Here is a 19,605-nt window from a genome sequence, read left to right on the forward strand (position 1 = left end):
GGCTTTTACACAGTTGCAATGGTTTGCAATTTGATCCACCATTTGTCACTGAGTGAGAAAGGGGGGAGGGAAAGTGAAATAGAGACAGCAACACAGAGCAATATGCACACACGCTCTTCACACATGACTTTTCTGAGTTGCATATTTACATATTTAGTGTGTGTGTGTGTAAGGGGGGTTCTGCTGAGTTTTGGAGTTTGAGCTCCAGTTCATCTGGCAGGCATTGTATTTTGCTCAGCAAATAATTGTCCACAATTTCACTTTCTCAGCTTGTGGTCTGTAGACCCTCTTTTCCCCCTTCTTTCTTCCATTCTCTCCCCCCGTTTTTTCTTTCCTTTCTCGGAAGTCTTCCTCTCAAAGGAAGATTACATGGTCTTGTGGTAGTACATTCATGCAGCCACCATTTTAAATCAATGCCCAGGAGAGAAATGGAAACTTGAGTGCACGCACATCTTTTTCAAAAATCGTCTCCGTTTTGCAGTAAACAACTCCATGCAAATGTGCTCCTATTTTCTCGAAAACTATCGGCACTGACTAGTTTCTCTTCTTCGTCTTTTCTTCTTTCTTTTTTTTCGCTAGGTGGTGTGACATTGGTTATCCTTAAAACAAATGTCTTTTAAGCATAATTGTCTGCTGCCAGCATTCTACAAGTGTGTGCGAAAATATTCAGGAGAACATCTGTTTAGATTTGTGCACATCGACGTGTGAGACAGAGAAGGGATGTGGAGTGAGCAAATCAGCATGCAAATGAAGTCAGAGTGATGACATTGTTTGTATTTGTCGTTGTCACCGAAAATTGAAATTGGGGGGAGAGGGGGGAGAAAAAAAAAAACAAAAAAAAGGGCTGTTACTTTTGCGTCTTCATTTCCACTGCCTTAGCCGAGGCAGAAGTGCAGCGATACGTCAGAGACATTTCACTGTTTTTTTGGATCAGACCCAAGCCAGGCCAGGCAGATGTTATTTATTGTTCTTTGTCTATGTCTGTCCTCGGGGACTGAGATGCACTCATACAGATGTACATAATAATTTAACTTGTCATTTCCTTAAATTGTTTCACTCTTTCACACTGTTTTCAAAACGAGCGTCTTATTTGTAGACTTGTGTTTCGGAAAGTCTAATTTTATATTTGTGCTTTTACCCTCCCGTATATTCCTGTCCCTTGCAGACATGTGTGAGCCTGTGTCTGAATAGCTGCATGGTTTCAGAGTTCAGGTTTCACTTTTTGAGAGTGTTGTTTTAGGGCAGCGGTCAATGTGCTCATAAAGAACGCGTTGTCCGGCAGAGTGCAGAATAAACAGGTGCAAATGAAAGATGCGGGCATAATGTTTATGGATACCACAGACGTGGTGTGTCTGTAGAAGAGATGACAAAATAATGCTATGACAGTTGTCCTTTTTTTTTTTTTTTTTTTGCTGTCCACCCCTCGCCCCCCCTCCTTGTGTAGCCCTCCACCTCCTCCACATGCATACCCACTTTCTCAGTCTTGGCGGCTTGTGGGAGTCAGAGGTTATGTTTTTTGGTCCCATCGAGGAAAAGGGCAACATTACAAGTCCCGTTTCAATTAAGTCTGAGAGACAGATCCGGCTACGTTATTGCTTGGGGGAATAAATGGCACAGGACGAGACCATACATCATTCGCTTATATGCAAACACTTCACCCCGGCTGCTGACATTTACTCAATCCCGAGCCTTCCACGTTTCTCAACTGTAGGCACATTGTAATTTTGTTTTGATGCGCAGTGGCTTTGGGTCAGCACTCAGTGAGCAGTAAGGGAAGGACGATCTCGCTCCTGAATCCTGCACGACCACTGCCACGTCGTCTGTCCTACAGTGCTTCCTGAATAATGTCAGCCTGGGTTGACATTTTTATTCCGAGCACAAACGACACTCCCAGCATTCACCCGTTCATTGGCTGAGGGGGGAGAAGTTTCCAGGTCTGTCGTTTGCATGTATAAATGCATTTTCCGCACCATTTACTGCGAGTGTAGCGATTGTCCTGAAATCAGGCCTGTGTCATGTACACCTTAAATATTTGATGCTTTTTTAGAAGCAGAAATCTGCTGCCACGCGAGTGAACTCTGGAGGATTGGCGTTCTGTAGTCACAGGAAAAAGAAACGCATTATCTTAGCCGCTAATGAATTCTTCATGTGTCTGATTTGTGAATACTGAAACAGATCAGAAATGTTTCAGTGTCTGCGTGAATCAATCGACTCAAACGCTCAGTCTTACATAAAAAAATAATGTTTTTTCAAAAAATAGTAAGTCGAAGAAAAATGTTCAAAAACAGCAAACACTGTTTCTAATAAAATTTTTTTTTTTTTTTTTTTTTTTTTTAGATTTCACCAGTGAACTCAAGTAGGTATGAGAAGCAGGGCCCTCCTATCATCACATATTCTGTAGAATCATGGAACAAAAATGTCACTAATGTTAATTATTTTAGTTTGAAATAACTTCCAAACTCATGTAACGCATGTAAAATGTTTACTGTGGATTGTCACAAACGACTATTGTAATTAAGATGCAGAAATACACTGTATTTTTTTTATAACATTTCTCATATTTCCTTACATACTTAGCAGTTGCGTCATCCTCAGCTTCTTTAAATTTCAGTCCGTTCACAATTAATGATCTGTGGCATAACACCCATTAACGCTTTTCTAATGTGACACAAAAATATGGTTTAGAATTATCATTAAGGAAATTATGATGAAGCCATGGAAAAAAATCCCATTAGCACGCCTGTCAGTGTTCTTGACGTGCGGCTGAGTGTGTTGGACCCGGGTGTCGCGGGAGCTGGCCGATATCTGTCCTTTTTCCGTGGCATGTGTCGCTCTTGTTGTCATGGCTTGTCTGCCACATGGAGACACACTTCTGAGTCAGAGACAGTGACTGATTCGTACCACTGCTGTTTCTGATATAATAGTATGAGGATGAATGGCATTAATATTTTCTGGAAGCTGAATTTGCACAACATGCATAATGAGATTATTGATTCATGAGATTTAGAAAAAAAACAAAAAACAAAAAGAACTGGCACAAATGGGGTGGTTTCCTTTTTTTTGTGCAATTTGTTTCACACAATACGTGAAACAATATGCGAAGGACTACAAATGTTATGCAACACAATCAACATGCTTTTCTGCAGCAAATTATTTATGACACTAATCACCAGTTCAAATAATGCTCATTAAGAAAGTTATTCATGTGCAGTGCGTGTCCTCCTCCCTCCCTTCTCCCCGGCCCTAATTGAGGAGGGTTGACCTCTTGACCCGAGCTAAATTGAGTTGTACTCCCCGTGGCGAGCGTCTCCTTCCCGGTCAGTCAGGGCGGATTACACAGCCATTGTGTTCGGCACTGTATCGTCCTCGCTGGCTGTAACCAAGCAGATGAGTCACGCATATCCAGGAACACACTTCGGGGCTGTTTAAATGTCTGCGAGTAGCTCACCCCCAACACACACCATACAAAGGCTTACAGGCACAAGTATGTGGGCATACTTGTGGAAAAAGAGCATAAAACATATTCTCTATTCGTACATCTGTGTGTGCTTACACACACACACACACACACACACACACACACACACACACACTCCTAAATCTATTGTCTTACACGTTCTGATATTCTTTTCTTCCATTTGGGTATTTTAAATAAGTGCTTTTTGGACCTTTTCCAGGGTATTTTTCTCTGCATTTGTCTTGTTTTATTTCATTTTTTTTTTTTTTTTTACATATCAGATAAAAAAAACAACAACATTGAAAATATCTTAAGGCTATTTAACAACCGTTACATGTGTTTATGGTCAGTATGACCATAAACACATGCACATGCTGCTGCAATTTTTTTTTTTTAAATTTAAAGGTTCTTTGGCCAAATTGTCCCAAGTGTGCTCAATGCTGTATCAACAATGCGTAGCACAATGATTGCAGCCTGACGTCGCCTGAGTGATACACTGTACCTTGTCAAACATTAATTAACTGATAGCAGCGATGCGCCTACAATACTGTGAACTAAGTTTTACTCAAGTCATTACAAGCCAATCATAAGCTTAAGAACACATTAATTAAAAAGCCTCTGTTAGTTATATTTGCTCGGTTCTCTTTGTTAATCATAGTCCAGCTTGTTAAAAAACATCCCTTTACTTGACAGCTTACCCTTCGCGATCGCTCCAAGCTGGCTATTAATTATCAAGCAGCCAGGTACAAATGAGAAAAGCGTTTGCGTGGCGGTGGAAGTTGTTTACTTTAAATGGCAAAACTTTTAATAAGTTCACCGTGGTGACAAATCATCGCAAACTGCAGTAATGTTTAAGTTCTTATGGCATTGTAAGATAGAATTTTCTGCCTGAGCTCCCTCATCTCGCCAACAGTGACGGTAATCAAAACAAAAACTCTAGCTCCCGCCATCATTCTCTGATAGAACGGCAGGGGATTTATTAGGACCCCCTATCTGTAGCCCATTTAAATGATCCGAGATGCAAGGCGCTCAACAGTGCTACAGAAACTCATTAAACTCTCAGGGCGTCAGTCACAGAGGCCTCCTTTAACAGGACAAGTTTTCTCCGAAGGCTGAAACAGCGGTTCTGAGGGGACGCACTACCGCAGTGGTGTCCAACTAGGACCATGTCACCATTTTTAATTGATTGAGCTAATTAATTGCCTGACTTTTGACCTGTTGTTTTGCATATTTTCCATATGCAGCACATGGATGCGTTGAAGGAAGTCTTTCCAAAAAGAGCATTACAGGCATGTAAATGGTTATTTTCTGGAAGTCATCATGGACTGGCAAGAAAACAGACATCTTCTGCTGTTTTGTGTCTCGCAAAAAAAGCAGCTCGACTCTCCTCTTCATTTTTCCACTGATGTTTGTCACCCCGCTTGACACGGACTCTTACTCCCCTGTGGAAAAAGCTTCTGCCACCATAGGATCCCCATCTTAATTATGCAAAGTACAGGATATTTTGTGCAATTTTAAAAGTGCGCCAATTTCTGCTTTGGCAGTCACTGCCATACTCCCCTACTGGGAGGTCCTGTCAGTCCCCTCACTCCCCCCGACTTCAACTCCCTTCCTCTTTGCCCAAGAAAATGAAAGGCTAGAAAGAAAGGACATAATGGAGAATGCATTTCAACTGCAGGGGTGGAACGCAGAGGCGTATGAAGTCCTCAGTGAGACCCTCATTTTACATAGAACAGGTGGGAGACTCTTTTGTTCTCTTCCTGCTGTTAAAATCCATTTCGTTTCTTGTGCTTGACATGCCACAAGAAAGTCTCTCCAGCTCTAAAAAGGCTCCAATTTAAAAAGGTTCTGCCTTTAACTAAACACAAGTCATGCTTTTCCAAGGCTTGTGTTGTTGTCAAAAAGTCAAAAGTGACTTAGTTGCCATGCACCTAATGAGCAGAGTCTCCATCAAGCTATCTCTATATCGCCACCCTCCCTGTTAGAGTAAAAGCACTTTGCTGCTGCTTTGACAGTTATGACACAGAAACTGAAGCTTAACTGGGTATTTCATAATAACAGAGATACACCAATAAATTGACCAGAGAGAGGAATCGGCTACTTTTCCCTTTATCAGGTCTGGCCAGTGATCAAATCCGGAAATGTTTTTATACCTATTTATTTGATGCATCAAAAGCTTAAGTTTAATAAAGTTTATATCAAATACAATAAATAAAAATGTTTAATAAAAAAGTTTAATAAAAACAGACTAAGGTACTTTACTGAATACAGAAATTTCCTTGTACCATTTTTCTTTTTTAATAGAATCAAAACTGCTACTTCCATAAATGGACCTGTAGCAAATATTTATTTTTGATGTGTTACAGGTAAAGGGAGTAGTTAGATCGGACCTTAAGGGAAGCCAACAATCGGTATCGGCAAGGAAACTGGTGATACTTTTAGCATGTGCAATTTGATTTCTGTGCACTGGAATCTGCTCTTCCGTCTAATTTGTTAAACTAGCATGCTGCTTAGTTGTCTTACTAATGTAGTCATCAAGGTATTTTTTTACATTTTTTTTCTCTGACTTAGTCGATGTTGATATCGGGGAGGCATTCCAAGGGAGACGTTTATAATTCATCACGTCATTAACTAGTCCAATATGTTATTTACGTGTGTGGCTGTTTGCCTTTTTGCCAGAGCTCCTACACTTGAAAGGCTTGTGTGGATTCCCAAACCACAGGTTGAGCCATCGAGAGCATCTGAAAGCTCTTTTAGTTTCCATATAGAAGAAAAAGAATCAAAAATCTCAATTTGTCAAAGATGTTTTTCACTGTTAACTGTTTCTTTCCTTCCATTCCCCCCCTCTTCTCTTTTTCTTTTTTCTTTTTTTTTTTCTTTTCTTTTTTTTTTCTGGCAGTAGAAGACAATGTGACAGAGGACCAGCACAGTCCTGGGCAGACTGCCATTCCAAGCGGTAATGCTCCATTTCATATTTCATCATTTTCGGCTGGAAAGTGGATCATGTGTCTGTATGCGTGTGTTTGTGTGTGTGTGTGTGCGTGTGCGTGTGTCTGTCTGTCTGTAAAACCTTAGTTTGGACAAGACTGATGAAAAAGTATGAGGTTTCCTGTTTTTTACGGTTTTCATGGCGTAAACTGTATGGTTGCATGTGTTTTCCACAAGAGAAAGGGACAGAGCGGTGATGCATCGTCTTGTGTGTGTGCGTGTGTGTACGCCGGGTCTGCATGCATGCATGCATGCCAGTGTGCCCATAGCCGTCCTTGTGTTTCTGTGTGTTCTTGCTGTCTTTTTTTTTTTTTTTACACTCTTTGTTTCCCAGCCCCTCTGTATGATGTAAAATAGAGCTTCGCAGATGAATGTGTCCTGTCTCCATGCGTGCCATTCACAGTGGCCCTCCAGGAACAGAGCGGTAATTCAGGTCAGGCTAGCAGAAAGCCCCCTATGAATGAAGTCTGCTTCTGATGCACCACACAGTATATTTTCATTTCATTTGTCTCTGGTAAAGGTTAAGTCTCAGGCGTGGTTATTTTAAACCCGATATGGATGGTTTTGCCCAGCAGGCTGGGGACCACGAGTACACCTAGGCTGCCACATTAGTCCGGCATTTACCCATAGCTCTCTGAGTGCTCCTGTGCAAAACACTAAGGCTGTGTGCAGCACTATAAATACTTGCTTGGCTCAGCTATGTTTGATCTTTTTAAAACTTTTATGTCTAAGGAGTTCTGGTGTAAATCTCATGCCACAAGATCTTGCGATATCGCCACAGTATTCCTTGCCAACCTCTATCCACTTGCTCTCAGCTTGTGATCAAGTAACTTTATATCATTTAATTAAATTGACCCCAGATATGACGGTGATCGCTGTGTATTTGTTGATTTTCGTTTTCAAGTAAGACAGGCAGCAGTTTTTGAGCTTTCTGTTGTGTTGACTGACAAATGTACACCGTTGGTCTGGCAATACTTGGTTTCAGAAGCATTAAAAGCCTTCATCAGTATTTATCTGATAGAATTTTGAGTACTCAGTGTCATAAACATTAAAACGTGTACAAACAATCTTATTTTTAAACACTCTAAGAATACTATGTGTGAGTAACCAATGGCACCTAACAATGCTAATGTTAACATCTGCTTTAAAGTTTACTATTGGGATTAAGCTTAAAGATTAATTCAGTTTTCTGGATAAGTCTGAATTGCACTTGATAACCCCAAATTTGAAATATAAAACACTGGTTTAAGCGGAAGTGGATAATTCTACACTGCACACGTTTGTATGTGCATTGTCCCTGTTGTTATAAAGCATTTCGAACTTTGTTTTATGAGCTTGGACTGCATTTGGTCCATTCCAGTTTAAGATTAAAATGTGACCAAACCTGATCTGGATATTTCTGCTGAGAATCGTTTCTTTAAAACAGATTCTAATTTGTGGAACCTGATTATATCGCTTTGATTGTTGCCACCACATAGAAAGCACCATTATTGTCCCAGTCTTTTTTTTTTTTTTTTTTTTACTCCTGTATTGATAAGTATCAGTTGGTTCTTTTGTGAAAAGGAGCTACTTTTCCCCCTTCCTAACCCTGGACATAAGAGACTAACTTGCCTCAGAGATCTCCTGTCATCCAGAGCCAAGGCAGAGCTAATGAGTGTGCCTGATTACAACGACCCCCTCAGACACACGAATCTCCCCTCTCACCGTCCCTCCACCGCTTCTATCTCCAGAGTGAGGGGAGACAGCCGCTGCATGATCGATGTCTGCCTGTGGAGAAATCAGGAGGGCGCACAAATTAATTTCTCACTTTCCTCATTTGACTTCATCTGACTGATTTATTTTGTGCATGGATTGACGGACGGTCAATGAGAAAATGAGCCGTTTCGAGTGGAAAACTTTTAAGTTGCTGTCAAAGCCGTCACCCGCAACTTTAAAAATGTTTCGACACAGGTAATCAAACAGCGGTCGCTCCAACTTACAGCTGAAAAACATCAAGTCGAAAAGCAACAGAAAGGGCTCACCTGATTTTTCCCCGTCTGGCACGTTGATGGACAGTCCCACAAAAGCTGTTTGACTTCTGACAAGCCGATAGCTTAATCAGACAGGGTTTCAAGACCTGCCACTGTAAGTTGTGGACTTTTGTGACTCTGCAAGCTTGCTGCAAGTCCTGCATCTTGGCTCTCATTCATATTTGATTAGTAGCAGAAGCAAAGGATAAATTCTAACAAAAGAGACTCCTCTAACAGATAGACACTAAAATGTATAGTACAGAGAGGCAGGAACAGCTTGATGTCTGAGATTTAATGAGGCAGTATGCTTTTTTTTTTTTTTTTTTTCTTACCAAGAGAGTCTGGGGCGGCTTAAGATCTGCAGCTTGGCTGTACCATTGTACAGCCTGTATGCAATTATGCCACATGCTTTGTCCTTGTTTTCCCGCCTTTACATACATTATTTTTTTCTTGCTTACTTGTTCTTGGTGAAGTGAGACTGATATGGCTTTTTTGTTTTCCCCCCTGTAAGATCGTTTCACCTCTGTCAAAGGAAGGTGGCTGAGAACAGTTGTAGAGATCTGTAGTCTTGGCTAGGTGCTGTAGTGCATGTTCAGAGTAGTGTGGTGTCATTGTGCGGCGTTGGAGACTCTGGCTCTGCTTAGGTTCCGGCTGCCCACAGATCAATGTACTGCAGGGCTCACTACAGCAGGAAGAGGAAGGGACTCTTTCACTCCACCACTTCAGAAAATCATACTCTCTATTATTCATTTCCTTTGATGTTTTCCTGCACTAATGGCATGGCAAGGCGCTCTGTTCAATATTATCACTCCCAGTGAGGGAGTTGGTAAGACGGAAAGAGAAAGAGCATTCGGTATGTTCAAATGTTGTTTCTCATTCAGCTGCTTTGATTTCCCCCCTCTTTCTTTGTACGCTTCTATCTCTTCTGAGCGCTCAGGTTTTACTGGTGGATGATGCCGATTGTGTACCTGCGCTTCCGTCAGTCAGCGTTCTCTCGCTGTCTCTCTCTTTGCGTTGTCTTCATTGTTTGTTCTCACCATATTGTAATTGTTTGAGATCTGTATCACTTTCATCTCAGCTCAGCGTGCATCATAATTTTTTTTTTTTTTTTTTTTTTTTGGGAAAATGTACGGCAATTTTTCTTCTTTTTTTTGTGCTAAATAATAAACCCAAATTGTGATGTGTTCAGAACGGTTAGAGAAACAGCTCTTGACGAACACCTTTGCCATTCTACTTTTACATTTCCTCGCATCTGAATATTAAGCTGTCCTTTAATAAGAACTTGGAGGACTGGGGGCGGGTAAAACCGCGCACATCAACCATAAGAACCCCTCCCACCCCCCCAACTTCCTCCCTACATCTTCACCTCTACAGTCTTTCTATATAAGTAAACTCCTAACAAACGCTAAGAATCCCGCAAGTTCCAAGCTTGCAGCTTCATCGCCTGGATGATGATGTTCTTTAATGATGGGGGGGAATGAGTCCTCTAAATCCCATCCACACAGAGGAGGGTACACTCAGAGGCACATGTGGCATTAGAATGTGGTGTGACCTATATATGTTGGGTGCTCAGCAGAAGTTTTAGATTTTTAAATAATGAGGTACCGGCAAGCCTGTGAAGGTTATTCAATCTTAATGTCCTCCTATTTCTGACAGCCTCCCTCACTCTGATAAAGAAGTGCGCTCACCTTTGATCAGGCCCGCCGACACGTGTCGACAGAAGCTGCTCACTGGTTAAAATAAATTCTTAATTTGAACTTGGGGGTGGGTGGTTGCAGGGTGGTTTGCCAGGGAGGGAGACGGGTGGGGGGGTGGGGAGGGGAGTCGTGAGACGAGGATCTCTTGAAAACGATGGAAGGGGGGGGGAATGAGCGGATCGGTGCACTGGTAATGATGTTTTTGACACCACGTTCTTTCATTGCACAAAGAACGCTCCATCAGGGTTTTAGTCTGATTGAGGCCAACATGCTTCTTTCTCTTCAGGCATGAGAACACAGCCCTTGGTGATTTTATTCTTCTTTGTATGTTGTGCCTAAGTTTGGATGAATGCAAAATTAAAACAAAACATCCATGAATCTTTTCCTTGTTTTAGGATCTTGATGCTTTTGCCTAACCTTTTCGCTTGGGGTCAGACACAATCCTGTCCCAAGAGGATCTTATTCAGAGTTTAACTTTTCTGATTAGGATTCTGTTGAGTACAGCCTTCACTGAAGCTTTGTGTCACATTTTCAGGCATGAGACTGAAATCCTTACAGTATGATAAACATACTACAATGCTGTGTGAATGGATTATAACACAGACGTTTGAAACTAAATGTTTCATCTGATCTAATTGCTTTATGTATATCAGAAAGAATTGAAAATGTTTGACTGATATAACATTAGTATTGATATATAACAGATATAACAATATTAATTTTAGCATTCATATAATTAGTTTTTTTTTTTACTGTAGTGCATATCAATTTTATGTATGTATGAGAATCATTAATCGGTAATAAAAATTGCGGTGACGACACGGATGCCTTCCAATCTCAATAAGAAATGACCAAATTACCAGTGGAAACATGCAAGAATATGGTCTTGCAATTATAAGAATGGTTTTATCTCTGTAATGCCAAAAAAAATATTTTTCACCGAATACTTTTTAATAAGATGTATGTTAAAAATTTATGTTTTTTTTGTTTTTGTTTTTTGTTTTGTTTTTTTTTCAGCATTGAACTTTCTTTTGAAAGATCCCAGTCTCATTTTTATCAGAAACCACCATCTTTGTTGAATTATGTTGTTTTTTTGTTTGTTTTTACACCTAAATCTGTCAGGTTTATAACAATGTGAAATAAATGTATGTATTGGTGCAATTTTATTTTTTTTCTTTTATGTTTTTGTGTTTTACCCTATTTAAAATTATCAAAATAATTTATTACATTAAATTATTTTTAATACAGATCCTACTACTAATAATAATAATAATAATAATAATAATAATAATAATAATAGCTTTAATTATAAAAAAAAATATTGTACCTATTTTCATTTAGTTGCATGAATACAAAAAGCTAATATCAGCTGTCAGTTTGTGTGGTCAGCTGTAGTTGGTTGCTTAGCCAATCCTTGTTTCAAATATTTGTTCTACTTGAAAGCAAAGAGGAAGTATAGGAATAGTCTTTCAGCCAGCTGACCAGCAGTGTGCAGCAATTGATGGAGGAAAGACAGTGCTGTACTACTTTAAGCTCTACACAACCAGAAACACCTCTAGCCATTGTATCGGTTTCTCTGTCTAAATAAAACTAACTTTATACCATTGGAACATTATGACGAAAAACTGTAGCACTGCTACAATATACAATAAACTTTTCTGTAACTTCATACCAATAACCATCCCATGCCTACTCATTTTATTCCCTTATGTAGTTTTTCCCACTCCATTCCTGTGGGTTCTTGCCCTTCCTCTTTCCCTGTGGTCAGTGTCTCCACCTGTCTCAGTGTGTGGGCCAGACAATGGTGGAGCTTCCCTGCCAGGGACCTCAGATCCCCAGTGGGGCTAATGGAGCAGAAAGGAGAATATCAATTAAAAGGTTATAAATATTTAAGAGCAGAAATATTCAATAATATAAGGGTGGGGGGTCCAAGAGACTCCTGAAGTCTCAAAGATGAAAGTTGTGGCATGATAAATGTCACCAGGCACCACAAGTGTGCACATGATTGATGGATTTTGGATTCAGTGCGATATTACATAGCTGTAAAGATGTCAATATCCATTCAGATCCCCACATTTTATGAGCCCAGGATTAATGCGCTTTTAGTTTGGTAAAGATTGGAAATTCATCTGTAGAAATCTTTTTGGTGAGCTCTTCATTATCCCCCTGTGGCCCTGACACCCCACCCCCACATGAATAATTTCTTAGTTACAGCTATTATCCTTCTTTGAACTGCTTTTTATCTAAATATGGATCAGACCAGAAAATGGTCTGCCCTGTTGTCCTTCTGCACCAATCGTGTAATTTTGATTCTAAAAATCAACACAGATGTTACTCTGATATATATATATATATATATATATATATATATATATATATATATATATATATATATATATATAAAACCTGAAAATGTTGCACATCTTCCCCCAGTATTCGGCATATGATTGTCAGCCATTCCAAGCATGCCGGTATTGATCGACTGTCCAGCCTGCAGAGACTGGTAGAAGAGGATGTCCTGATCTGATGGATTACTGTATGAGGCCCAGAGGCACAGGAACCTCAGTATTGATGTGGCTCTTTAATCCCTGGGTTGGACGTGACCTTGCCCTGTAACCTCAACCCCCACCACCACCCCTGAAAAACATACATACTCAACATCAACTTCCAGTTTCAAACTCACCAGCAGTTCCTTGTTGGAGTTTGTACTTCCAGACACTCCTCACACTGGCACACTAGAAGTCATTCTTATCTGTCTTACAAGCCTATCCAGGAGTCACAGCTGAAACCTGTCACCTAAAAGAAGGGAACAACAATTGAAGTTATTTCAGACTCGCACATACATGAAGATATTCCTGTGGTCTGTTTTTTTTTCCTTTTATTATTATTCAAGTATTTCTCTCTATTCCATTTTTCCACTGATTATCAAACAGAAATAGCAGTTTCACAATTTTATGGTGTTATCAGCTAGATGTACGAACTTATCCAGGACAGTACAGATCCAGCACATTGCTAAAACAGGTTACTGTGTTACACGGACTCAGTCAAAATCCAGTCCTAAATCCAATCGAGGTTTGTAGATGGGAAAATCTGGCAAATAAATTCCCCAAAAGAGTTGCAATGACTGTGGTGACTGTTGTTCCTGCAAAGCATTGACAAATACTTTTCAGCGATTTTTCTTTCCAAGAAAAATAGAATATTGTTTTTGCTGTGCAATTATCTCCTACTTTGGTTTGGTAGAGCTAAAAAAAATTCTAACAAATTACATGGAGTTTTTGGTAATAGTGTGAAAAAATGTGAACATCTTTAAACATAGAACTGCTTACTGTAAAATGCTAAAATAGAGTCATCAGTAGTTTTCCCTGACAGAATGAGACAGTAATATTAAATAAGTGAATGATTCATGAATAGATTTTGGGGAAAAAAACATCACAAGTCATAACCTTCTCCGCAAGCTGCCTGTGAGAAAAAAAAATATATAAAGTGTTCAGTTTTCAGTTTATACTACAAATGCAGTCTCTGCATGTGTGGATGAATCATAAGTCTATATTGTGTGGCTTTTGGCCTCAGTCAGAAGTGTTTTCCCAGGAGCAAGAAAGGCCTGCGTCTGCGAGGATTGGGTTGGGATTTTCATTTTCTTGAAACACCTTCTGTTCTGTTCTGCATGGTCCCACCTGGGACCACGGCACTGATATTTTTAGAGGGCATGTTCCGAGAGCCTCCGTCGCCAAGAGGGAAGGACAATGGAGGGTGTGATGTTACATCAATACTTGGCGCAAGTGGGGGAAAGGAAAAATCCTGGGTGGCCTTGATGAGTTCTGGAACGCCTTTCCTAGAGGAATTTCACAATATAAGAGAAGGAGGTCTTAAAATGGTTCCTGTACAACCCAATATATGAACGCCCACACCTGTGCATGTCGGTGCCACACACTCTTTGCCCTCAGGTGCTGTTAACAGTTTGCTGGATGAAAGAAAAAAAAAAAGAAAACTGGCTTTCACCTAATGTTCCCCTGCAGAGTTTCCAGACAAGCAGAAGAACACTTTCATCAGTGGGGCTTAAAATGGCTGCTGGTAAAGTGCAAAGGTTCTTCTCCCCGACAAAACATAACCCGGTTGACAACACTGTTTGTCTGAGGGTGCTGTCTTTTAATCAGATTGGCTTAAAGATTTTTCTTCATGATAGCGAGACATTCAGATTTGGCGAGTAATTTGAAAGATGGTTTCTAGTCCTGGCTCAGGGTAGTCGGTGGCTTACCCTTGGCGATGCTGCGGCACAAAGACAACAAGAGACAAAACTGCAGATGGATTGAAGAATATTGATGTGCACGACCCGCGGCTGCCTGCGAGCAAGGCTGAATAATTTAAGCAAGTGTGTTGTGACGACAATCTAATGCACAACAATCTCGGTTTTTGCATTTTTTTTTTTTTTAAAACCAAGCCGCGCTCCGAATATTCACAGTCCTGTCTTTGTCTGATGCTGTTTGAAGCAGTTCAGCACTCGCTTGGTGAAATTTCATATGTCTTTGGTCCAGCCAAAAACTGCAATCCCAGATTTATTAACTGCACATATTCCCATCAGTCTAGTTTCATATACTAAAGTTTTGCTTGGGTGAAGCAGGGCAAACACAACGTAAAACCATTTCTAATAACAAGAGTGTGTGTTTGTGTGTTAGATACGAGTGTGTGCCAACTTCTCTGCTTGTATTTTTCTCACTCCACCTGCCCAACACTTCTGTTATGGCACGAATGGTTGAGTTACAGAGGTTCAAATTGAACCTGCATTTTTATTACAGCTTTTATTATTGTTTTTATTAAATCCAGAGTCTAGAAATCCATTTTATTGTCACCCAGAGGAAGCTGTAGTGCCTCACTGTGCGGGTCACCCTTCTGACTATGTGGTACTGTCATTTCCTGTGGCTCCGTAGATCCAGAGTGCGCCCTCGAGAGGGTGGCGGAGGATGGTGAGGCCGGGCATCTGAGGAAGAGGCTGCTCTCTCCAGAGGAAGGAGAGGAGGGAGAAGAGGAGGACGAGGAGCCTGCGCTGCACAGCTGCGACAGCTGCCGGCAGGTGTTCGAGTCGCTGAGCGATCTCACCGAACACAAGATTAATCAATGCCAGCTGACAGGTAAACAACGTTCAGCCCACCGAGCCTCCCCTCCACTCTGCCACTCAGCTCTTCTCCCACTCCCACTCTCGCTCTGTGCCTTCAATAGAGAATATGCCACGCTACGTGTGTTAGTACACTGCACTAAGGGGAGCACAACACCAGATTTCTAGTTTTACTGGTAAATATCTACCAACAAAGGCCTTGGCACATGTGCCATGTTATTTATATGCACCTTACATGCTGGAAGATGGCACACAAATATGGCCTCTGTGAATCGTTGTGACATTATTTACAGACTGGGCCATAGCCTTCCTCGTTTCACCATAAATCCATATATGTTTGTAATCTGGAGCTGCGTGGTCCAGCTCCTCAGCTGGAAACAGTACATCGCTGTAGGAAACTCCCCCAGTCAGCCCCACTGTTAGTAAACTGCAGTAGTGATACCTTGGGGGACTGAAGAAGAAGGATGCCATTGGCAGACTCTGTCATTGACCTGTTGATGGATGAATAGGACTATAAATACACTGACAAGGTGGCAGACAGAACTAATGATGTGAACTGAAGGTTTCTATGTGCTTCTCCTGGATTTGCTGTCCTCCTTTACACATCCTGATGAGCCTAAATTGAGAGATGCCATCTGAGGCCCGCTCAAAAACGCAACACAAGGCAGCACACGAGTATTTGAACTTGTACTTGTCCTTTAATGAAAAATGAGAATTTTTGCTTAGTCTGTGTTCTGTTTACATTCGTGCGCAGTTTGGTTTCACATTTTGCAGCCCACAGTCAGCCAACCACAAATTATAGGTTAGATATCCCAAGAGCATTACAAAGATTTTCCATCATCTTCAAAACACTCTCAAGTCTGGTGTTTGAGTATTTTTTTTTTCCTTTTCTTCATAGTTTGTATGCAATTGACAGTGTTGTTTCTTCAAGCAGAAATGCATTGCATGCTCATTGCATGTGAAGTGACTTGCTTACATATATCTGTGGGCCTGCCTCTGGTGTGAAAAAAGTACCATAAAAGTGTAAAATTAAAGAAAAACTGTTCCCTTTTTTCAGTTTTTATTTATGTTTTTATTTATTTATTTTTTCCTGCTGAGTCGCTGGCATTAAACACAACAATATGTTTGAGAAAAATTGTAATGGGTGACATCCTCTCAGCTATTTATGTTCCAGAATATGAGCCTGTCTGACCTTGAGATCTTTTTTTTTTCATTAGCTCACAACCACAAACTTCAATGTATTTTATTGGCATATTATGTGATACACCGACACAAAATAATAGATAATTGTCAAGTGGAATAAAAGGGATACATGTATTTTTTATTTTTTTTTTAAAGAGGAAGTATTTTCCAGGAAGAGAGTGCAATTTTATAGAACAGTCAAGTAACTATGTTTCTTTCAGTTGTTATATGTGTGCTGTATTTATCAAACATAACTTAAAAGAAATTTGGCTTTCCAGTTTGATGCCTTGAAATTGGGCCTCTCTCTGACATAAAGCTGAAAATATTGATTGTACATAATACCCTTCTTTTAAATGTTTTACTTATAATAAAAAGTCTCAAGGTTCATGGTAACTCTGGAGGAGCTCCAGAGATTCACAGCTTCTTTTAACGGGACAAATACTGACAAAAATTGCCCCCCTTTGCACTAACACCTCAATAAATCCAGTAAAAACAAATGTCTTCAGAAACCTCATAAATGGAGTCCATCCGCGTTTAATTTATTCTCAAACTCCCTACTAAAACATGGTCATCCACCTAAACCGACAGGCTCGGCAAAGGGAGGATCATTTACTGAGGCAGCCAAGAGGCTCATGGTAACTCTGGAGGAGCTCCAGAGTTTCACAGCTTCTTTTAATGGGAGAACTATAGATCACACACTCCACAAAATTTGGCCTTTATGCATGATTGGCACAAATTAAGTCATTTTTTCAAAAGAGAAGCAAAATACGTTCTGTTTGCATTTTTCCACCCACAACGTACGGAACATGACACACAAGTAAAATAAATTGTTCCTGTTCTATGTGCAGAACACTGAGGAAAAATAACATCACCCTAAACACACCATCCCTACAATAAAGCTTGGGAGAGACAGAATGTCAGGATGATTTAGGTGAACAGTGAAGCAGGTCAGTGAACCTGGATTGAGATAATTACAGGGCAAATCTGGAAAGGTTTTAAAGGAATTGATACAAGGATGAAGGCAGAGCTATAGAGCTTCAACAGAATTACTTAAGTTTGCAAACCAGTTATTTTCCTTCCACTTTACAACTAGACACTATGTTTTCAAGCATATAAAAATCCCAGAGAAATGTACCGAAGTTTACATTTGTACAAAGACAAAACATGAGGAAGTTCAAAAGGCCTGGATACTTTTTGCTTTTAAAAGGCAAAACATAAAGGATTTTATGCAATAGAAATATAAAACAACTTTTTGTTTTAAATGAAAGGAAAATCTTTTGTTCGCTGCCACATGTAACAGTGGTCATTACTGACAAAGTCATTTTTTTTTTCTATAATTAAGCCCAATCTTTTGTAAATGTCAATCTAACAGACAAATAACTCTTAATTGCTCAATGATAGGAAGAAAAAAAAAAACATCGTTTGGATAAGGGCCCCTGTGGAAACTAAACAAAAGAATCTAATTGCCATTAGGGTATTGTGATTGTGCAGAAACACTCTATTAGTATTCAAACACAGCAGGAGAAAAGAAACTTCTAGATGGCATACTAAGTACTTTGAATGTGTGTGCGTGCGTGCGTGTTTGCGCGCGCTCGTTTGTGTGTTCTGAGGAATATCGAAAGATTTCCTACGTGGCATTATGTAGACATCCATGACCAATTAATCAGCCTTACATCAAGCCTCTGCTCACAGATGGATGCTTTATTAGAACCATTTTCTAATCAACCACCAGCACCTGCTAAACTCTCCGTTTTTTTTTTTTTTTTTTTACAATTTCAAATGTTTTATTTTTGGTAAACAAATTGCAGAGCTTGACTGGAACCAATCCACATTTTGGAAATTTGCATGCTCACAGAACGTGGGCCTATACAGTGTGTTACTAGAACTGCATGTGGCCATATATGCAGGCATTACCTCACATGTGGCTTCTGTTTCTTATTAAGCTTCACCCTGATGCTAGTATCTAAAAACAAGAAGATGACATCTGCGAGACAAAACAAACGAAATAAAGTCAAAACATTTTCGAACTGCCTGCCGACCACGCCCGACGAACAGAAGGACAGAGAAAGATGTCACATGCAACCTTCGATCAATGGCAGCCATTGTCTCTCCCTCCATCTAGCAGAGGTGTAACACCTTTCCATGCACTTAAGCTGTGACCACTGCAGTGCGCTAAGGGAGCGCATGGGTATGGATTGCCTGGTGTCCCCGATGCGATCGGTGGTATTGATCGCGCTAATGCTGGACTGCGGAGGAAGGCGAGAGCCTGAGAAATGGAGCAAGGGAGAAGAAGGGGAGAGGGAAGCAGGGAGAGAAAGTGCTGCAGGAATGTGTCCCCGGGGAGCTCGTCTTGGGCTGGGGCAGGGCTTCAGGAATGCTCCCCAGGAGATCCCAGTGAAGGCTAGGGCAGGGCTGCAAGAATGTTACTCCAGAGAGTTGAGAGTGGAAGCTGGCTGGGGCAGGGCTTAAAGAATGTTCCCCCAGAGCACCCCTTTAACTCCGGGGCAGAAGTGAAGGGAGTTTTGTGGGGGTGGGGGTGGAGAGTTTTCCTCAGGCTCCAGGATGGCTGCAGATCAGGTTTCCGTGTGGGGATCAGCATCCTGCCGACAGGGTTTTAGGCTGCCCTAGGGAGGAGACAGGAGGCTGGAGGCATAGCTATTCCACAGGCCTTTCCAAAAACATTTCACAAATGCTTTGTCTCTGTATCACACTGACTCAGTGGATTATCTGCACTACCTCATATTGTTACAGATACTTCACAAAGAAAGAGAAACAGTATCTGTAGTTTGACTTTTGCTCTCAGTTGGTACAAGACATGTTCATATTGCCAGATATGAGATTGCGACGGCAGTCGGTGCAACCTGCCCTCAGACCCTTTCACCTCTTCTCATTTCCACGTGTTTACTAGCAAGCCCACACTGTAAATAAAAATAACACCTCTTGCTCAAAGTTGATTTTAAAAGATTGCATTTTCGGCATCATTTCTTCAGTCCCGACTCTCCGATGGTATTTGAATAGCCAAGCGCACACACTGGCTGTCAGCCTGGTGGCTATTCTTTCATTACGGGTCCAGCTCCCCTGAGCAACACCTTTTCTTGTGTCCTTCACTAGAGGAGGGGCATGGCCGCCCACCTCCCCCCCCCTCCCCATGAGAGATCCTTG

General features: G+C 40.8%; 1 protein-coding gene across 6 annotated transcripts in view; it reads left to right on the forward strand.

Moving 5' to 3' along the window:
• znf521 (zinc finger protein 521) overlaps window positions 1-19,605 on the forward strand; it is a 121,946-nt gene that overhangs the window by 1,806 nt on the left and 100,535 nt on the right. For 4 of the 6 annotated variants that reach the window (XM_015049721.1, XM_015049724.1, XM_015049720.1 and 1 more), the window contains 2 exons: window positions 6,357-6,413; window positions 15,077-15,277. In XM_015049721.1, the coding sequence (XP_014905207.1) occupies window positions 6,357-6,413; window positions 15,077-15,277 (258 nt within the window). The remainder of the gene's footprint in view (window positions 1-6,356; window positions 6,414-15,076; window positions 15,278-19,605) is intronic. The other 2 variants (XM_015049719.1, XM_015049723.1) reach the window with 1 other exon arrangement.

Source organism: Poecilia latipinna, unplaced genomic scaffold (genome assembly GCF_001443285.1).
Source record: "Poecilia latipinna isolate Pla-1442-1.1 unplaced genomic scaffold, P_latipinna-1.0 Scaffold957, whole genome shotgun sequence".
In the NCBI taxonomy this organism is placed as follows: Eukaryota; Metazoa; Chordata; class Actinopteri; order Cyprinodontiformes; family Poeciliidae; genus Poecilia; species Poecilia latipinna.